The 20,056-nt window shown below is 33.4% G+C and overlaps 1 protein-coding gene across 1 annotated transcript in view; it reads right to left on the bottom strand.

Moving 5' to 3' along the window:
* Positions 1-20,056, bottom strand: part of USP38 (ubiquitin specific peptidase 38) — a 31,754-nt gene that overhangs the window by 9,503 nt on the left and 2,195 nt on the right. Inside the window, exons 2-9 of the mRNA XM_051967191.1 lie at positions 18,412-18,547; positions 17,198-17,327; positions 16,426-16,527; positions 14,343-14,501; positions 11,350-11,543; positions 9,813-9,906; positions 8,065-8,171; positions 5,889-7,260 (exon numbers count right to left, since the gene is read on the bottom strand). Of these exons, the coding sequence (XP_051823151.1) occupies positions 5,889-7,260; positions 8,065-8,171; positions 9,813-9,906; positions 11,350-11,543; positions 14,343-14,501; positions 16,426-16,527; positions 17,198-17,327; positions 18,412-18,547 (2,294 nt within the window). The remainder of the gene's footprint in view (positions 1-5,888; positions 7,261-8,064; positions 8,172-9,812; positions 9,907-11,349; positions 11,544-14,342; positions 14,502-16,425; positions 16,528-17,197; positions 17,328-18,411; positions 18,548-20,056) is intronic.

Here is a 20,056-nt window from a genome sequence, read left to right as displayed (position 1 = left end):
ACTTTGCCAGCTGCAGTTAATTAGTTGGGTAATCTGAATGCCACTAAAGCACTATCCCAGCTCTAGAGGTACACAATATGAATTCCGTCCCCTACATCGCACAGGCACAGTGCTGTGGAAGTCATCCCTATAATAAATGAGACAAACAAGATAGCCAGGTAGGGAGCAGTAAAGTCAATTGTCCTTGCTTGTTCAAGGACAAGTGACCCATGTGTGGCATGGTAGAACACAACAGAATAGATTTGTCTTGGTTGTATCACAGATCATTTAACTAGTGATTAATAACAAGATTATAACAATTGGCTTGACATGTTAGATTTCTAATAATGGATAGGTAGAGAGCTTCTTGAACTGGGAATAGAAAGATCTGGGTTCAAATTTATAATGGAGACTGCCTAGTTATGTGGTAGCAAGTCATCTAATTCTTCCAGGTCTCAGTTTTTTCATCTCTGAAATAGGAACACAATACTTGCAAGACCTTCCTATTATGTAACTTTTTTTTATAAACCTTAAAACAATAAATGTTAATTATTAAAAAAAATTTGTTTTAAAGCCAGGTCACTCTTCATTGGTGCTATGGATCTGGTATAAGGAAAAGAGTGCTAGATTTGGAGTCAGGAGAACCTAGATTCAAATCCTAGCACTGCTACTCACTATCTGTGGGATCTTAGGCCCCCTCTTTCTTTCATAATGAAGGGCTCGATTTTACAATTTAAGAGTCTATTCCATCTTTAAATCTCTAATTTTCCTTATAGTGTAGAGTATAATACATACAGTAAAATTTAGCTCAAGATTTCTTATTTCAAGAAACTAGCAAAGGGAATAGGAATATCTTCAGTGGAATATGGCAGCTCCTTTAAGGAAGGACTAATTTTTTGTTAACTTCAGTGTCTCCTAATGAAATCACCTATTAGTAGGATAATAAAGACTGTGGAATAGGCCAAGTCCCTCCTTTTTACAGACAGAGCTCAATAGGTTCAGTGATTTGCCTAAAGTCACAAGGGTAATGTCAGAAACAGAATTTGAACAAAAGTTTTCCTCTGGCTTCTAAAATCTTTGTACTCCCTGCTGCCTCTCAATACAGATAAGACATGGCAGACTTCTTAAATTTGTATATCTGTACATTTTTTGCTAAATTACCTCCACACAAATTTTGACATAAAATTGAATCAAATCATATAACTACTGTACTGTGAATGCAAAATGCACTCAAATAGTTACATAGGAAACTGCAAAATTTACTCAGTAATGTACAGGTAACAAAGAAAAAAAAGTATTTATCACAGTAAGTTACTTGGATAAAAGAAGTGAAACTAAGTATGTTTTAGAAGGAAACAATCTTGTATGGTCAAATTACCAATATATGTCAATACAAATGTTACTTTTCTAAAAATTACATTTTTTTTTGTTATCCATTATTTTTTTTTCAGATCTGCTTTTAGAAGGTAAGAGAAAATTAGTCAGTCTTGCCCTCAAAAAGCCCAATGACTACTACAAATCATAATTTTTTTCTTGTTTTTCTAAAATTACTTATTTTGTGGCAAAGGGTAAGTGTGCTCAGAAACTCAATTCAGGTATGACTTCTGCTATTTTTCAGAAAATAATCTTACAAAGCAGTCATTAAAAGAATGATTTAAAAAAATGTTTATATAGTGCTTTAATTAATTTAAACTCTATTTCCTTATTAATCAGGCCAACCCTTTCGGAAATTTGTTGGGAGATGTGTGCATGTGAAGACTTGTATGGGACTGCATTCAATTATTTAGCTTAGTTTTGTACCATATATTTTCCCAGGGACAAATCCATGGCATTTATACTACTCTATCCTCCCTTCTCCTAAATATTTCTAAACAAACATTACAGATAGTCTTCTGATCACATGGATACATTTCACTTGCATTATTAAACCAGAGACTTGGTTGTCATGACATCAGACGAAACCCAGTGGCACAGTCAGAAGAATTCTTTCTACCACGTTAAGGAAGGACTGCTAATTTTTTGTTAACTCCAGTGTCTCCTAATGAAATTATCTATTAATAGGATAACAGAGACTGTCCCTCTTTTACAGACAAGAGCTCAATAGGTTCGGTGATTTGATTCTGGATTTTCCATTCACAATACTGGCTTGGCTTGGGACCATGGGCCATCCTTACTCCTCACCTCATTGTCCAAGCTAAGCCAGGATGAAGTTAGAGAAGAAAAAAAAAGATAAATACTCATACTTTCTAGGATTCTCAGTAGTGCTATTTTAGTGGTATTCCCATCTTAACTGAGAACCAGCTTCTTATTCCTTCCCCCCACCCCCCACCCCCCGCCCCGTCTGATTATTTTCTTGAAATACTCAAGAGACAATCAAAGTCTGGGATTCCTCTAAAATGTAAAAAAGGTTATACCTAAAGACCCCACTGTTTCCCAAAGGTTCTGATAAAGGCGCCTCATTTCCAAAATATATAGAGAATTGATTCCTAATTTATAAGAAATCAAGCCATTCCCTAATTGATAAATGGTCAAGGGATATGAACTATTTTTGAAGAAATGGAAACTACTTATAACCATATAAAAATATGCTCCAAATCATTATTAATCAGAGAAATGCAAATTAAGACAATTCTGAGATACCACTACACACCTGTCAGATTGACTAAGATGACAGGAAAAGATAATGCTGAATGGTGGAGAGGATGTGGAGAAAATTGGGACACTGATGCATTGTTGGTGGATTTGTGAACAAAATCCAACCATTCTGGAGAGCAATTTGGAACTATGCTCAAAAAGTTACCAAACTGGGCATACCCTTTGATCCAGCTGTGTTTCTACCGGGGCTTATATCCCAAAGAGATTTTAAATAAGGGAAAGGGACCCACATGTGCAAAAAATGTTTGTGGCAGCCCTTTTTTGTAGTGTCTAGAAACTGGAAATTGAAGGGATGCCCATCAATTGGATAATGGCTGAATATGTTGTGGAATATGAATGTTATGGAATATTATTGTTCTGTAAGAAATGATCAGCAGGATGATTTCAGAGAGACCTGGAGAAGACTTATATGAATTGATGCTGAGTGAAATGAGAAGACCAGGAGATCTTTATATATTTCAACAACAATACTATATGAGAATCTATTCTGATGGAACATGGCTCTCTTCGACAATGAGATGAACCAAATCAGTTCCATTTGTTCAACGAAAAGAATCAGCTACACCCAGTGAAAGAACTATGGGAAATGAACATGAACCACAACATAGCATTTCCACTCCCTATTTTTGTCCGCTTGCATTTTTGATTTCCTTCTAAGGTTATTTTTACCTTATGTCTAAGTTCAATTTTTCTTATGCAGCAAAATAACTGTATGGATATATACACATATGTTGTATTTAACATATACTTTGGCATATTTAACATGTATTGGTCTACCTGCCATCTAGGGGAGGGGATGGGGAGGAGAGGAAAAGCTGAAAAAGAGGGTTTTGCAAGGGTCAATGATGAAATATTACCCATGCATATATCTTGTAAATAAAAAGCTATTAAAAAAAAAAAAAAGACCCACTGTTTCTTACTGGTAGTGAGATTAAAGAGTTGAAATATTTATTAAGAGAAAAATCAGCTAATAAGCATTCAAAATCTATTCTATGGCCAGTCACACTGAGATAAATCTTGGGAATCTCAAATAGTACCAGCTCTCAAGGATCTTATATTTTATTGGAGACAATATGTAACCATAAATATATATAGAATAAACTCTAATTGTTGGGAAAATCAAGAAAGGCTTTGTTGCGGGTAAAGGTTGAGGATGGAAAACATTTCATACATGTGATGAGATACAAAGACATGAGGTTAGATCATCAAAAAGTCATCAAAGGATGTTAAGGCATATTAGTGTGCCTTGAATTTTGCTAGGCAAATCACAAAGTTCTGGACATTTTGTTACTGTAGATAAAAGAAAAATTCATAATAATTTTATGTACTTTAAGCTTTACTTACTCAGCATACATAGCATTTGCAAAAGAAAGCAGACTTGCCACCACTACCTCCACATAGCAGGGAGGCGTGAGGACCAGAGCTGGGTGGGAGCTGCTTCAGTACTAGAAGAGACTGGGGGCGAGAAACAAAGCCAGGAGAGATTCAGATCTATCAATGCTTAGATATGAGGGGTAGAAAGCAAGGAGTCAAACATGAGAATGTCTAATCCTGAGACTAGTAGGGCAGTGACGCTCTCCACAGAAATAGGGAAATTTAGAAGAGTGAGCTTGAGGAGGGAAATGAGGTCTGATCCACGTTGAATTTGAAATGTTTTTCAGGAATTGCATATATTTAACTGCTTGGATTACATGCTGTCTAAGGGAAGGAGTGCAGGGGGGAAGGAATGGAGAAAAATTTGGAACAACAAGTATGAATGTTGAAAACTATCTTTGCATGTAGTTCAAAAATTTAAAAAAAGCTATTAAATAAAACCAAAGGTTTTTCAGAGCATCATTTTAAAATGTCTAAAGCAGGAAGCTGGAGATATGATGCTAAAGCTCAGAGCAAAGACTAATGCTGGATATGTAGATTTGGGAGCTAGGTGCCTAGAGATGATAATTAAATCCACAAGAGCCACCGAGATCACCAAGGGACAGAAAACAGAGAAGAGGGTACAAGACACAAGTCTTGGGGCATAGCTAAGGAGAACTAGAGAGATCTTTATGAAAACACAGGAGAGAGAATTTAAGGATAGTTAAGAAAGTTGAATATTCAGCAGCAGAGAAAGTGAGAAAGATAAAAAAAGAGAAATGCCCATTAGATTTGGTAAAGAGATTTTTGTTCACTAAGGAGAAGTTTCAGTTGAAATCAAAAGTCTAAATGACAAGAGCTAAGAAGTGACAGAAGAGGAATAGAAGTAGTGTGTGTAGAAAATAGTTTTTTCTAGGAATTTAACCAAATATAATTATATTCAGAAGACAGCTCAAGGAGATGGTGAGAATTACAACTATTATAATGTAATTTACAGGTTTAACCAATGAAGCATATGTTCTCTTTAGACATAATTTAGATGAAAAGTTAATTTCTACTTTGGTTGCCACATCGGTATACTGTATTTTTATGTACAGTGAATGTCAGTCAATCTAGCAAAAAAGAAATCTCAGAGCACAGTCACACAACTTATTAAATCCCAATATGGGGATTTTCCTATTATGACAACTATCAAGTAGGATGTTTCTAAGTCCTCATCTTTACTATGTATATTTTCTGCACTACTCAGCCCATTCTTTTGCCAAACTGTAAATCTGATGCCAAACATTCCTGGGATTTCTTCTCTCAAAGATTAGCACCTGTAGCTCTTTTCCTCTTCCATCCTCTACCAGTCTCTTCAAAAGTTCTTTAGGTGACTGTCAGAAACAAAGCTCCAAAGCAGGCCAATTCTGTAAGGCTAGAAAGTCCCCTGTACTACATGTAGGGTTGAACCACTTCAACAGCCATTTGGTGGAGAACTGCTGTTGAGACATTTTCCAAACAAGGATTCTGGCGAGAACCTCATGTCTTTCTCAAAAAACAAAGCACTTTTGAAGGCTGATTTAACAAATTTACTCACCTCAATTGTGTGAGACAACTTTCAAATAACTGAAATAACATAACTATAAGCTATGAATTTCATAATGAACTGTTGATATTATATACTAGTACTAATTACTCGTTACATGGCATATAATGGTTTACAAAGAGAAGTCTTAAATGCAATTTATATTCACAACCCCAAACTCCCATTTTTAAAACAAATCTTAAGAATTTAAGAGATTAGATTTTAAAATTAACCAAGATTTGCAAAACACTGAGGACATGTGACAATTACTTTTAGAGTGTGCTACAAATAGGAAAAGTTGTATAAGTCACAAACTAGATCATTTCCAACTTACCTGCAAGTATAGTTTGTTATCTTTTGTTATAGCATCCATGAGTTCCTTTTGCAGAGGCGGGTCTCCATTCACCCAGAGTCCATTAGTTGCATTATTAGCGCTGAAACCACTAGTACTATTCTGTTTTTTGTACAATAGAACATAAGCAGTATCCTTTGGAAACCTACTGGTAATTTTCTGGACTGATTGAAATGAGGTAAACGTCACTCTGCTGTCATTAAATAAAAACCACTCCTTTGACATTTCATTATTTTCCAGATCCTGCTCAATAACTGCGGAAGGAATTTCTCCCCCCAACAAATGACCCTGAGGGGAAGCTAGAGCCAGAGTTTCAGACTGATGGCACAGCTGAAAGGAAGAGTCAGAACCTGTGATATTTCTGGCATATGAATAGTAATGTCCACTTTCAGAGGAGATGCCTGAATGAACAACAACAGAGCTTAACAGATAGGGCACCCGTTTTGGGCAGCATGCTTCATCAGTCCCCGAGGACTTGAGCTTTTTAGCCAGGTTTTCACCAGTATCAGTGAAATCAACATCTACCGACCAACTTTCTGATAATGAAGTTAGAGAGGAATTAGTTCTTTTGACTGGTAACTCTAAAACCAATGGCAGTGACACATTGTCTAGGATTTTGCGTCGTATGTGACACTTCTGATCATATGAAAATCTCAGGAGAGTGAGAATAAGGTATTCAGGTTCCTCCATGATTTGCATAGTTTTCTCTGCATTCTGAAGAGAGGCACAGTTTTCACAATAATAGCGATTATCGCCATTAAGGATCTCTGGTGCCAGAAAATAATTTAGTAAGTCTGTAACTGAAGGTGTGTTTTCACCTCCTGGTTTCTGAGATACTCCTCTGTTAATCTGAATCTTGCATGGTTCATTAGAAACCAAAGTGTTTTCTGTACAGGGAAGCTCAGAAGGAAGATTGTCTAAAGCTGCTTCATCCATGACTGTTTCTGAGCCAAAGCCAGGGGGGACAGGATGACAAAATGCTGACTCTTCAGGAGAGCCAGCTGTTACCAAGCTAGCCTGTACCACAAAGTCATCCTGCACCTTAGGAGAACATGATGGACCTTGGAAAGATAGGTTTTCCATAGAAGAGGAAGGACAAAATGCAAGTGAAAGATCTGTAAAGGCTTCCTCTTTCTGTGAGGTACTCCTGCAGTTCAAACAGTGTATATTAGTTTGAAGTTTTCCCCCAAACATTTTTTCTATTAAGGTTTTCTCACTATCATTTGTGTAAGGGATCTCTGTATATGGTGCTGCCTTGTTGGTTACTTCCTGTAATGAGGCTTCATCGGATCCCATACTTTCAGAAGGCTTCAGTGAAGACAGGGCTTTCAGAGTTCTTTCTTCTTCATGGAGTCTACAAAGAAAACAATCACATTTATCTTTTCTTAACCAGTTTTAGAATTACAAGTGACCAAGCTTTCAGAAAAATCAATAATATAGAAGGTCATTTTTTTGCCTCAAATTTAAGAAATGTTATGAGGTTAATATCTGTTGTTTACATCATTTTGGTTTTTGCAAGAAAACCAACTGACTCTGTGAAGCAGAAGTGGTACTCCCCAAAGTCTGAAAAGAGTTCTTGTTTTCATGTTACTTGACTATGAGATCAAAGTACTTAAACACAGAAAAGAAAGGCTAGGTGAAGAAACAAACTGAAACCAGGCTTGTCTCAATGTCTTATGTGACAAGCAGCTGGCTGCATGAGCCCAGACTTAGAAATCTGAAAACTCTTAGGCTCTTCAAACTAAGAGAAAGGAAGGCAAAGGATGAACTGGACCTAGAATCTACCTACTTTATTAAAATTTTTAGAATTTTTCACTGGGATCAAAGGATAGAACTTTCTTAGTTAAACTTAGCATCTTTAATAAAGGGAATTTTAGATTACAAAAGAACAGGTTTAAAAAAAGTTTTAGAGGAAAAATGACAGTAAAATATACTCAAATGCACAGAATTTAAAAATTAACTTTCCTCATGGAAAATAAATAGAGGAAAAATGACAGTAAAATATACTCAAATGCACAGAATTTAAAAATTAACTTTCCTCATGGAAAATAAATACCTTATTACAAATAGTGTAATATATTTAAAATAATATCAAATATAAAGTATCAAAATAAAATCCCATTCTATCTTCAATTTGTAAAGTTTAAAAATACTTTACCTGTCTAGCAGAAACCTGAGGTATTCAGAGCAGTCTTGTTGTGATCTAGGAGTAAACCAGGGAGGTCTGGATGCCTCAAAAAAAATTCGTGGTGCATATGCTTCCCTCTATTGACAAAAGATAGATGACAACGCAAGTAAACAATATATCCAAAGTGAACAAAACAGCCTTTTGACCAAGTCAGCATCCTCTGAATTTATGAATTATTGTAAAAATTTGACCCCATAGGCCATATTACTATAAAACCCAAACAAAAATTAACAAAAATAACGTTCCCTTTGCCTTCTACAGATTAAGTTATTAAGTGGCATGATTTTGAGTTGTTTTACCATTCTGTTTATTATTCTCTGGATTTTTTTTACTTTGTGAATTTTCTTCCTAGAGACTAAACACAGTACTCTAGATATAGGGTCAGATTAAGAGTATACAAAGAGATACTCATTTTTTTTGTCCTAGATATATGGCCTAGAGACAGTTAATATGGTAGCTGAATAGTATCTGGGTTGCTATTCTACATTAATGACTCACTGAGATCCTCCTCAGTTTTCAGAATCATTTCTGAAAATTACTCATTTTCGGAGCTGGTTACCCTAAAGGATCCTATCTACTTTTTTCCCGGAAGCCTTTGAAAACTGCTTTCTCTGAATTTATATTGTATAGACTGTAACTAGTCATTCTTTCCTTCTTCAACATTAATATACAATCAGTTCTTTCTAAGGCTCCAATTACTTCCACTGTAGAAATCAGTTTTCTTGTTGATAAGATAATTTTTTGGGAGGTAAGTGCTAATTGAGGAACCAGGCAATCAGAGGTGAAGGGGCTGGCTGTGTATTTATTAAGTGTCTGAGGTCACATCTGGACTCAGGTCTTCTATCTAACCTCAGGGCCTAGGCTCTAGCCACTGCGCCACCTAGAGGTGAAGTAGCATAGTACATCCTCACTCATGTGATATGAAACATGTAGAAATAGATGAATTTGGGGAATTGATCAATTGATCAAACATGTATCACAAAACTGACAGAGATCATGTGGGAGTCACTGGAATATTCTCCAAAAGATGCAAATTCTTGGCTCATCTTTATCACACTTTCATACTAGAAGCACTAAGTAAAACCAACAAAGGAGAACTGCTTTTTGGTCCAAGGTTCTTATTCACAAGAACTATCAGGAAAAGCCAGTTAGCAAAGTTATGGTTATATGATGAGTTAACAAAACAAAACAAACCATCCCTATTTACAGGGGGTAACAGTATTAGATATTGCCATCTGAATTGGTAGGAATCCACAGGGCCAAAATATAGAATAGTGAATATCAATGGCCCATCTTCATCAATTAGGGTCTATTTTTAAAATACAGGGTAAAAAAATCATTAAATTATCAAGTCTTTTATTTTGAAATCAAGGATCTTTTTTCACTGTTTTATTCCCTTACTGTTACCATGTCTGCAATGTTGGCAAAATTAAAACCCAGTGAAAAAAATGGTATTTTCATCTATATGCTGAATAATAAGAAAGAAATTTAAATGTCATAATTTACCATACTCAAAAGTAGCTGGCAAAGAATTCTTTATTACCTGTATGAGAAAGCAAGATACCTATCCCTAATTAGGTGTCTTCCAGGAAATGTATAAAAGGTCATTTAAACTATGCTGATGAATTATTTTCACATGATATCTTGTTTTCCAATATAAATCAGGACTGACACAATGTATATATTGTTAAAATTAACACAGGCAAATTTAAACTTACTTGTGTATGAGCCAAAAAGGCAAAAAGATGCTGTAATTTTTTCATTAATGAATTGCACCCATTTAGATTCAAAGATAATACATGCCTCCTGAAACTGAAAGAGAACAAAAGAGAATTATTAGTATTATTTCACAAGGAGGATTTCTTTAAATTTAAGTAAACATGGATCTCCAGAGGAGTTACTATATTGTATGATCTTTAAAATCATAAGACCATTACTAATTCACACACAATACACCACAGTTTATAAGAGGGAGAACCCCTCTAAGATCGCAAAAATAGCCATTTATCTTTAGCCCCAAATAAGATTTATCTCAAGCACCTAAAAGGTATGAATGTTAAAACTATATACATAATGATTTTAAATCACAACAAAAAGGTAAAAGTATACATTATATCCTCTGGTTAAGTAAATTACACAATTATTTTAATTTTTTAAAAAAGATTAAAATGTTTTCTATTCCTAAAGAGATAAACTTGGAATTATATAGAAACTGAAGTTATGAAAACCTCATTATATGATCCTGAATAAGTGTCACTCACTATGTGTTTATTTCAAATGTCTGGAAAGGAAAACTATTAAAATGTTTTGAGATAATATAGTTTAAATAGACAATAATCAGCCATAGAAGTTCCAAGTGCCATGATACTCAGAATGTTTCTTTCCCAACTACAATTTTGTAGAATGCAAAAAGGACCAGAATTGTTGCAAGCCTCAAGGAGCAAGGGCACAGCCACACAATGTACTCAACCCATCTTTGAATTCTGGCTTTGCCATTTACTAGATGTCGGAAGTTGACTATATCACAGTTACAATTCTCATTTTTAAATGAGGCAACTAAAATTCAAAAGATATTTGTAGCCTTCCCATCTTAAGATTAGCAGGATCAAATGAAAGAAGAGGTGTGAAAGTACTTGTAAGTCATAAAAACCAGTAAGAGCCATGAGCTTTCATGGAGTGACACCTGATGATAGATGCAATTGCCTAGTTTCTTCTACTAACATTTTTGAAAAGTGAAATGAATATTTAAAGAGGGGCTAAAAAGAAGCTACTTGCTTTGCCCAAATCATTGGAAGTTTTTCTGGAAAAATGCTCTTCAATCATTATCAATCATGAACATTAATCTACATTTTTCTCCACTCAAGCTTTTCCCCCTCATTTCCAATTGTAGAAGTAAAACAACTGTTTTAAAAGGACTAGAGATAGAGAATTGGTAATCTTAACACCTCAAGATCCATGGTACTCTGAAGTTTTTTAATGGATTTTTCTGCTCATTTCATATTATACTCATGGAATGTAAATTCGTTGTGAGTAGGAACTTCTTATATCCCAATCACTTAACAGATAACAATTTTAAAAAACCCTTAACAGCTGTTGGTAAGTACTGGTTCTTCACTAGGTTCTAAGCTCCTTAAGGAGTCCCAAAACTTCCTTTGACTTTGTGTATTTTCCCTAAGACATGACAGTAATTTTCACACCAGAAGAGCTTAACAAATATTTGCTCAACATATAAGACATTCTTCAGTTTAAACTTACTCTGTGGCCATGAACAGTGCTTGTATCACACTATTCATATAGCAAGTATTTCCTAGGTTAATGAGACCAGTTTTCCCAGTTTCAGATTTTCCAGAAAGTCTAGACAAACAAGATGCCAAGGAATTAGACTGAGAAGTCCAGGCACTTTGATTGAGGATCAATTTGATCTTCTCTTCACTGGGTTTAGGAAAATCCTGTAGATAATTAGAAGAAAAAAGACAAGGGAAAAAAGTTTAATATACTATGTTTTGCTTTTGAAATAACCACTACTGCAGCAGCAACATGTTTCTGGATTATTGAGTTTGCTTTACTTGTCAGGCTACAATTTTCCACTTTCACAATACAGAGTTATATCTTAGATGGCTTTGAAATCAGATAGAAAAACTGTCTGGTTAGTCAAAGACTCAAACTACAATTCAAGAGCCAAAATAAATCTTTCTAGAGTCAGATTATCAAATTTAATAAGGATCACAAAATAAATACTAGCATGGTCACTTCTGAACTGTCAAAATTGGCTACGAATATAAAATTTTGATGTCAGAAAATATGCTGTAAAGGATGAACTAAATCAAAATATGATCCAAATAAATTAAGCAAAAAACCCTCCAAATTAATATATAGCCCCCCTTTAATGCAATATGTCTATCACTCAACATTGTTTTTTCAATATTCATGCCAAAATTACATGTGTGCAAAATTATTTGGGGCAATGGGTTTAAAACATTTAAACACATAGCTGTATGTATATTTAACAAATCAAACTTTTTATTTTACTTAAAACAACTCCATTTGATTTTTTTGTTGTTGTTCTGTAGAAATGTCACTGTTATTTGAAGTTAATTCCCATCCAGATTCTAAGATGTAATTGAAAAAAATTTCAAGTAAAGACCTGAAATGAACTGATGAGAAGTATGGAAAGTAATCAAAGGGAAAATGAATGAGGAAAGTAGGTTGTTAACAGAAGACTTTCCAAAACGCAATTTGATTTCATGAAAGCCTTTCTCAGGTTATCATTTACAACTAATTTCCATAGAAACTATTTTACTCCGAAGCATACTAACCACATGAGGTTTCTAAGAAAGTTTTAAACTGGATTTAAGAAAAGCAGCAAAATTTCTTGTAAATGATAATCTGCTCTAAATTAATAGCCTAACATTTATTATTAAGAGCAAAGTCCCAATTTTAGAATAGAGACTGCTATCAGAGATCAAAGAAAACGGTCTTCAAGAAGCCAAGTTATATATTTCTATAAATTTCCATTTATGAATTTTTTTAATCCATAAGATATAGATATTTAAACAAAGTAGTGATAGTTATTCTTTTAATTTCCATAATTCTGGATGAAATTTTTTGTGTACTTAATATAGTTCTACTTAGTTCTTTGTATTGCTTTGTGTAGATTTTTCAGAAAAAATTTATAAAAACTGCATAGGTCCTATGTCTTATAAACAATAGGAAATACAGTACCTTGTACTTAATGTAACTATGATATCATTGGTTTAAGAGAACTTCTGGTGAGAATTCCTTCTTGCCAGTGCAGATTTGTAATTGATTCTCTAAATTATATTCTTAAAGAGTTATGGTATTTGGTTCAGAGGTAGGATTTTAATCCTTTTATATTTGCTGAATCAATGATAAAACTTCTGCTGAAAAATAGAAACCTAAAAGAGTCACCAAGAGGTTTTAAAGATCATATCAACTTAAAGCACAACATAGTTGGCTTTGGAAAATACCTACCCAGATCTACAACTACCCCGTTTAATTAGCTTAACTTATTTTCTGATGGTTTTGTTTTTGTCAATGCTGCCAAACCTGATTCATTCTACTTCACTAAAGGGGTTTATTCTATCTTGAGAAACCATAGTTGAATGTGGGGGAGAAAAAAGGAAAAGAAAAATAGAAGCTGTTAGCAAGTTTTCCAGCCCTTTGGATATTTCTCAACTTGACTGGTTAAAAACATTTAAAAAACAGATTCACAGGAATTTCTATCTTCTTAAGTAGGTAAAAGGCAATCGTGTAATTTATAAACAAATACAATACATGAAGAGCTACTCTGCTGAATAAGTGCTACATACTGAAAATAATATGGAATATAATTACTGCACACAAGATAAAATTTTATTGGTCAATCAGAACTGAAAATTGCTAATGAATTTACTACGTGAAAACTAATCAAAAAAAATTTAAGGATGGCATAAAGGCCAGATAATCAGGTGTGGTCCCATGATGACAAAGTCTACCCCAAGTTAAATGTTTACTGAGGAATAATTATATTACTCAAGCTCCTATATGGGTCTACATGATAATTATGTGGCACAGATGCCCAGGCTAGGAGAATTCAAGTGATTTTCTTGACAGCATTTTTCATTTTCAAAATGATTAAAAAAAAAAAAAAAAAAGAACTTTAAATTACCTCATTGGAGCTTAAGAAATCACCCTGGGAAGGAGACAATTCAACTATTGTCCACCTTCATTTTTAACAAATGAGCCTCAGAGAAGTTTAATGTCTCAGTTTAAAGTTTAGCATTTCAAATGACGTGTTCTTTACATGATACCATACTACCTTTTCCCTTTAGGAAATCAGTGTATTGACTGGAATTGCCATGTGCTATAAACTCATTGAGTCATATATTTTAAAGTTTGGTAGCTAACTGAATTACCTTCTAGGACAGAACCCACTGTCCATACTAATTTTTAATACTTCTATAACCAGTTCAGATAATGTATAAGGAACAAATATATAAAATAATTCCTAACATGGTGGGTATAAAAAAAGAGAGCTAACTCACCACTCTCATTTCATTAACACTGCAGATTACTACTCTTAACTTATTTATAATTAACATATCCATAGTTATGAAGTCCATAAAAAATGTATTAATGATCATGTAGAATGCTAACCTTTACTATTTCCTTTCAAGACATACTTCATAGTTGTCACCATGTCAGTTGTTTACATGTCAATGTTAGTGCACATTCATGTCACACTGTACCTTGATGGCTTCCAAAATAGGTTCATAAAGATCTGGAAATCCTGAATAATGATACATCATACAGTGTATCAGCTCTGTTAACTGAACTAGGAAGGCTGTACTGGAAGGCAGGCCATCAGTTCTAAAAGAGTGAACCAAGTTAACCACATGTGGAACAATCTAAAAGGAAAAAAAAAAAAATCATTTGAAATGTACTTATATGATACATCTAATAATAGCCTAGCTAATAAACCGCATTTTAATGCTCCATAACAAGATATTTTTCTGAATATTTTATATCACAAAAATTTAAAAGCCTGGTATTCTCTAAATTTGGACAATATTTTTGATTTTAAGAATTACTCAGAATTTCATTCAGAAATAAATTAAAAATTAAGAAATTTAAGTTCTAAAATAGCTAGGTCAAGATTACAATTCTGAAAATATTGTAAGAGGAATATTAATCAGCTATCTCAATGAGAATTAGATTATCTTAAAAAAAAAAAAAAACATCAAATTTAGTTTGGAGCTCCATCTAGTGTGGATTTAAGTTTTCCATTTGTGGAAATTTATTATGTAGTAAACCACAAAACTATTCAAAATGTTGGAGAAAAAAAAGGGCACATAGGATACACACAATTATGGCATAGGTGACAAATGTACTTGGGCAAAACACCACAAGGGTACTGATACATAGGGCTTGGGGCAACTAGCTCTATACAAGACAGAGATGATTCAATAGCTACTCTAAAATTAGAGAATTTTCTTTATTAATTTAGTAATTAATCAGAGCAATAAAATCAAATAATTGGTTTTCTTCTTTTCCCCCTCCAGTGAATTTCCCCCCATTTTAATGTTTCTATTAATTTTGGGTTAGAATATGTTGATAATACTAATCATTTGCAATATTAGCTGTTAAAATTTTAGAAATTTAAATATGACACTTATTTTTAAAAATCAGCACAGGGACTGGAGGGCAAGATTAAAACAATTGAGAATTATTGAGCCTGAGAAATGAAGTATGAAATAAGTCTCAAGTGCATGAAGAAAGAGTACTCTGAATATGAGAATGGATTGTGTAACCAAAGGAGCCAGAGTTTTAGTAGGGAGGAGAGTTAAAAGATTTTTTTATGTATAAGGAACAAATATATAAAATAATTCCTAACTTGGTGGGTATAAAAAAAGAGAGCTAACTCACCACTCTCATTTCATTAACACTGAAGATTACTGTTCTTAACTTATTTATAAGTAACATATCCATAGTTATGAAGTCCATATTTTTTTCTTTGTAACCTGTTATACACTCACTTTAGTAAGGGAATGGACTAGAATTTTGCCGTTTAAAATAACAATTGCATACTTCAAGAAGAATATATATAAAGAAAAACTGTTGGTACTTATATAACTGATGAGAGTATAGTGTACAGAGAGGATCCACTAAAGTCAACACAGACTAAAGATTTAAGTAGCACAATCCCAATGATAACTATTATGAGAACTTTTGTATAATGAAACAATTTCTATTTTGTAGCAAGTGGTTTGTTGCATTCAGCAGGTACAGATAATATTTTGTTGAGTGGGATAAAACTAATTATTTACAAAAATCCAACATAATTGTTTTCTCAATTGTTGCATAGTTACTATGGGAAGTCAGGCACCTTCTGCTTGTAGTTTTTTTCCCCTGCAATTAAAGCTCTTCAATTATTATGCACCCTTCTTGCCCTCCCCTAAAAAAATCTAACCTTTACAAAACACTTCATACTAACAGATATGATATAGGTGGTTCAAGTATCATAATATTTATTTTTTAAAAATTCCAGACTTTCAATTCCACAAGTGCTGGAAATTTCTGGGTAGAAACTCCTCTACCAAACACAGAAGGATAATTTATCTCTACTTTTTAAGTTCCAGAGAGAGTTGTCTTAGGGGACACCAAGAGAAGGTCATGAGAGGCTCTTCTGTATTAGAGGTAGAACTACAACTTAAACTACCTAGACTATTTGAGCTTAATATGGTGCAAAGATCTCATTAAAAAATATAAAATGACATACTATTAAATTTTTTTAAAGCAACTTAGCATAAATAAAATGGATAAGTAACTTACCAAATGGAAAGCCTCTGGAGAATGCTGAAAACTAAGTAACATGTGAGAAAGAACTGCAAGAGCACCAGGTCTCACAAGAGGAAACCAAAGTCGATTAAAAACCTTAAAAAAAAAAAAAAAAAGAAAAAGAAAAAGAAAAAAGAATATCATTTTTTATTTTTTCAAAAATTCATGAACATATATGTTAGTTAAAAACTGCCTAGCCTAAGATATTTTAAATTATCAAAATTTCTCCTCAAAGTTCTGAAATAACCTTTTTGATTTTTGCATTTGGCAATTTAGAAAAATTAGATATAGGCTAATCTATTTAGAAAAATGCTCCCCTAACTTGGCAATGGTCCAAGTGCCCCAAATAGCACTGCCTGATATCTAAAAATAAGTTAAGGCAACTTTGCAAGTAAGATACATACTACATAATTTTATTAAGAGAATTTTTTTTTACATTTATATATATATAATATATATATATGTGTGTGTGTATAATATGTAAGTACATGTATGTTATGTATATATGTAAAGCATTTTTCAAAACCTTCAAGAGCTATAAGGAAGGTAACCTATTACTACATAAGACATACAAAAAGACTTCATGTTTTAAAATGGCCTTTAATTTTATTTTAATTATATACAAATAATTTTTTTTAAAGTACATCTTTAAAACTAAAACTGGTTTACATACCTTGGTGAGGACTCCCTCTCCTGGCTTCCAAAAGATCAAAAGCATTTATTTGTTCATTACATCCCCAAATTTAAAGATTTTCATCCCACTTACCAATTCAATCTTGAGCAAAGTAACATCTATCAAAATAGTAAACTTCTGGACTGCTGCCAGTCCTTTCAGCAGTGCAATCACCCACGTCTCCACATGCTGTGCCAAAGGCCAAGACAGCCAATCAATCATTCTAAAAGACAAAAGAAAATGAGAAAAAACCTATAAGCAGATTTTCAGAATATTTTCCTCAGGAGCAGCAAGGGTTTCAGCACAGGGCACTAATAACAAAAAGGTAGATTCTTAAATGAATAACAGCTAATCCCCTCTGCACCCAGATGCACATTCAAAATCTGAATTATGGACTTGGACTTTTCCACCAAGCCTCCAGGAAACTCATCATTTTATAAGATCCAATCAGCCTCGTCACGCACAAGGCATGCCCCTCCAATTACAGGAGAGAGTCAAACTCTTATATTTAAGGAGAAGGGTTAGCATTGAATGGAAGAATCAAACAAGCTAAAAATGAATTGTGAAAACACAAGATTATAGAAAACATAGCAAGAAAAATTTAAGGAAAAGGGATAGGGTTACAAATAGTGTTAAAAGTTAAAAAAGTTAAAATTTCCAGAAATGACAAGAAAAATTAGGGCAGGGAAAAGTAATCAAAAATATAATTTTGGTAGAGTATTCATTCAGTCAATAAGTCAGGCATTATATATATATATATATATAAAAATAAAAGGTATTGGGCATTAAAAGCCAAGAACGAAATAAGCCCTGACTCCAAGAAGCTTATGTTGTACTGATGGGAAGAAGGATGGGAGGGGAAGTATAATGATGAAAGCTATAAAAGGCAGAATCAGATAAGTCTTATAAACAAAGACCAAAATGTTTGGGGACCAAAAAGTTTGGCGTAATTTAGACTCTGGAGAGGGAATGATTAGCTTTCGGAGTCAAGTTTGGGAGAGAAGGGAGGGTCTGTGGAGTAGAGGGAAAGATTAGGTTAGATAAGAATTCTTGGTATACAGCACTTTTCATTACCATGACCATAATCAATATTGTACTGTTATCACAATTTTAAAGTACAAAAAACAAAACAAAACAAAACACATTCTTGGTGAAAAAAAATTTAAGTGGATTTGGTAGTGAAATCTACTCTAGTTATCAATTATGAGACTATTCACTGAAGTGATTTCTGTAATTTTTGTATTTTAATCAAAAATGTCTCTTGCTTTCAAATCTACAATTATTGTCAAGAAATCGATATGAAATACCTGCACAAAGCTTGTGTCATACTTGCATCTTTTACATTTGGATCCGTGGTAAGGCTCCTGATGAGAACTGTAATCATCTGTAATGGAATATGCTGCACAAGACTTGCCAAGGCAACAGAGGGTTCAAATGAAGCATCTATTTTAAAAAACCAATATAAAACAAAAAAGTCTGAATAAAGCATTGAAGAATATAGCACATTAATAGAAACACATAATTAAGAGAATATAAATTACAACATAAAACGTTATATCTACAAAATACCCTTTTTAACAGTAAAAGTGGTGGCTTCTAATATGTTCTTATGTTCATCTATGCACTTTGAAAGCATTAAAAATAACATGGTTACCTTTTTGTTTATCATTACATTTTATATAGTTATTTTTGTTAGTTATTTTTTTATTTTGTTATATAGTTATTTTTTGATACTATAATATCTACTTAATCATCATAAACAGCTGGCAATACAATGGATAGAGGGCTTATAGTCAAGAAGATGATTCCTCACTTGTGTTACTCTAGCTTAGGTTTGGCACAGTTTTTTCAATGTAAAATCTGGATTTTACCATTGAACAATTAGTACCTACTTCCCATGGTTGTTGTGAAGATCAAACAAGATAGCTTTTTTTTTTTTTTTAAAAAAAAACAATCCCTTCTCAGTCCAGTGCCTGACAGTCGGAATTTACAATGCTTATTTCCCAGGAGTTTGTGTATGTGGCTTATAATAGAAAAACGATATGCAGCTACATCACCTGACATTTTATTTCAAAGTAACTTACAAGTATTAAACAAACCCACTAAATACTGCCAACGAGTTCCGACTGCCACTCAGTACTCAGGAGGAGTCATTCTCTCAGTGTGAGTTTTCTTATTATAAAGATTAAAGAAATACTACTTGAGATAATTTCCACAGGATACTTGTGAGGATCATATGAAAACTTCATAAACTATAAATGCCAGGTAGCAAATTGATATTAATTACATTAAGTGGTGAAAAATCACTTTCATCACATACATTTAAGGGAAGTTAAAAGAAAAGATGTAAACATTAATGTAGTGAATTGTTCAGTTTATAAAATAATACTAATAGTTGCACAGATTAAAATAATTTAAAAAGACTGAAAAAAACTTGATAATCAATAATATTCATGCTATATGTGAAAAAGAGAGAGAGAGCACGCCCTGGACTGGAAGTCCAGGAAGATCTGAGTTCAAATTTGCCCTCGACATGTAGTAAGTAGCCTGGACAAATCAACTACATTTGCAGTTTCCACCACTACTGTAAAAATGAGTTGGAGGAGGAAAGGACAAAACCATTCCCCTATCTTTTCCAAGAAAACCCAAATGAGAAAAAGGAGAGTCTGACATGACTAACGATGATTGAACAAGAAAACCTGCAGCAGATTACAGTTCTCATCAAGCACTATGATTTGAGGGAAGTCAAGCCTAAAAGCAGTCCCCATTTTTAGAAGTCAATGAAAGCTGATTTAGGATTAAGGTTAAACCAGAGTCAATTCTTCTCACCAATTTCATTCCACAACCACCCAAGAAATTTATAAATAAATTTATTGATTTGTTCAAACCACTATGTTTAGGATACAAAAATGAATAAAATAGTTTTTTGCTTTCAAGGAACTAACAACTTAA

This window comes from Antechinus flavipes, chromosome 6 (genome assembly GCF_016432865.1).
Source record: "Antechinus flavipes isolate AdamAnt ecotype Samford, QLD, Australia chromosome 6, AdamAnt_v2, whole genome shotgun sequence".
In the NCBI taxonomy this organism is placed as follows: domain Eukaryota; kingdom Metazoa; phylum Chordata; class Mammalia; order Dasyuromorphia; family Dasyuridae; genus Antechinus; species Antechinus flavipes.
Note: the sequence above shows the minus strand (reverse complement) of the source record. Positions and strands in the feature narration are given on the sequence as shown.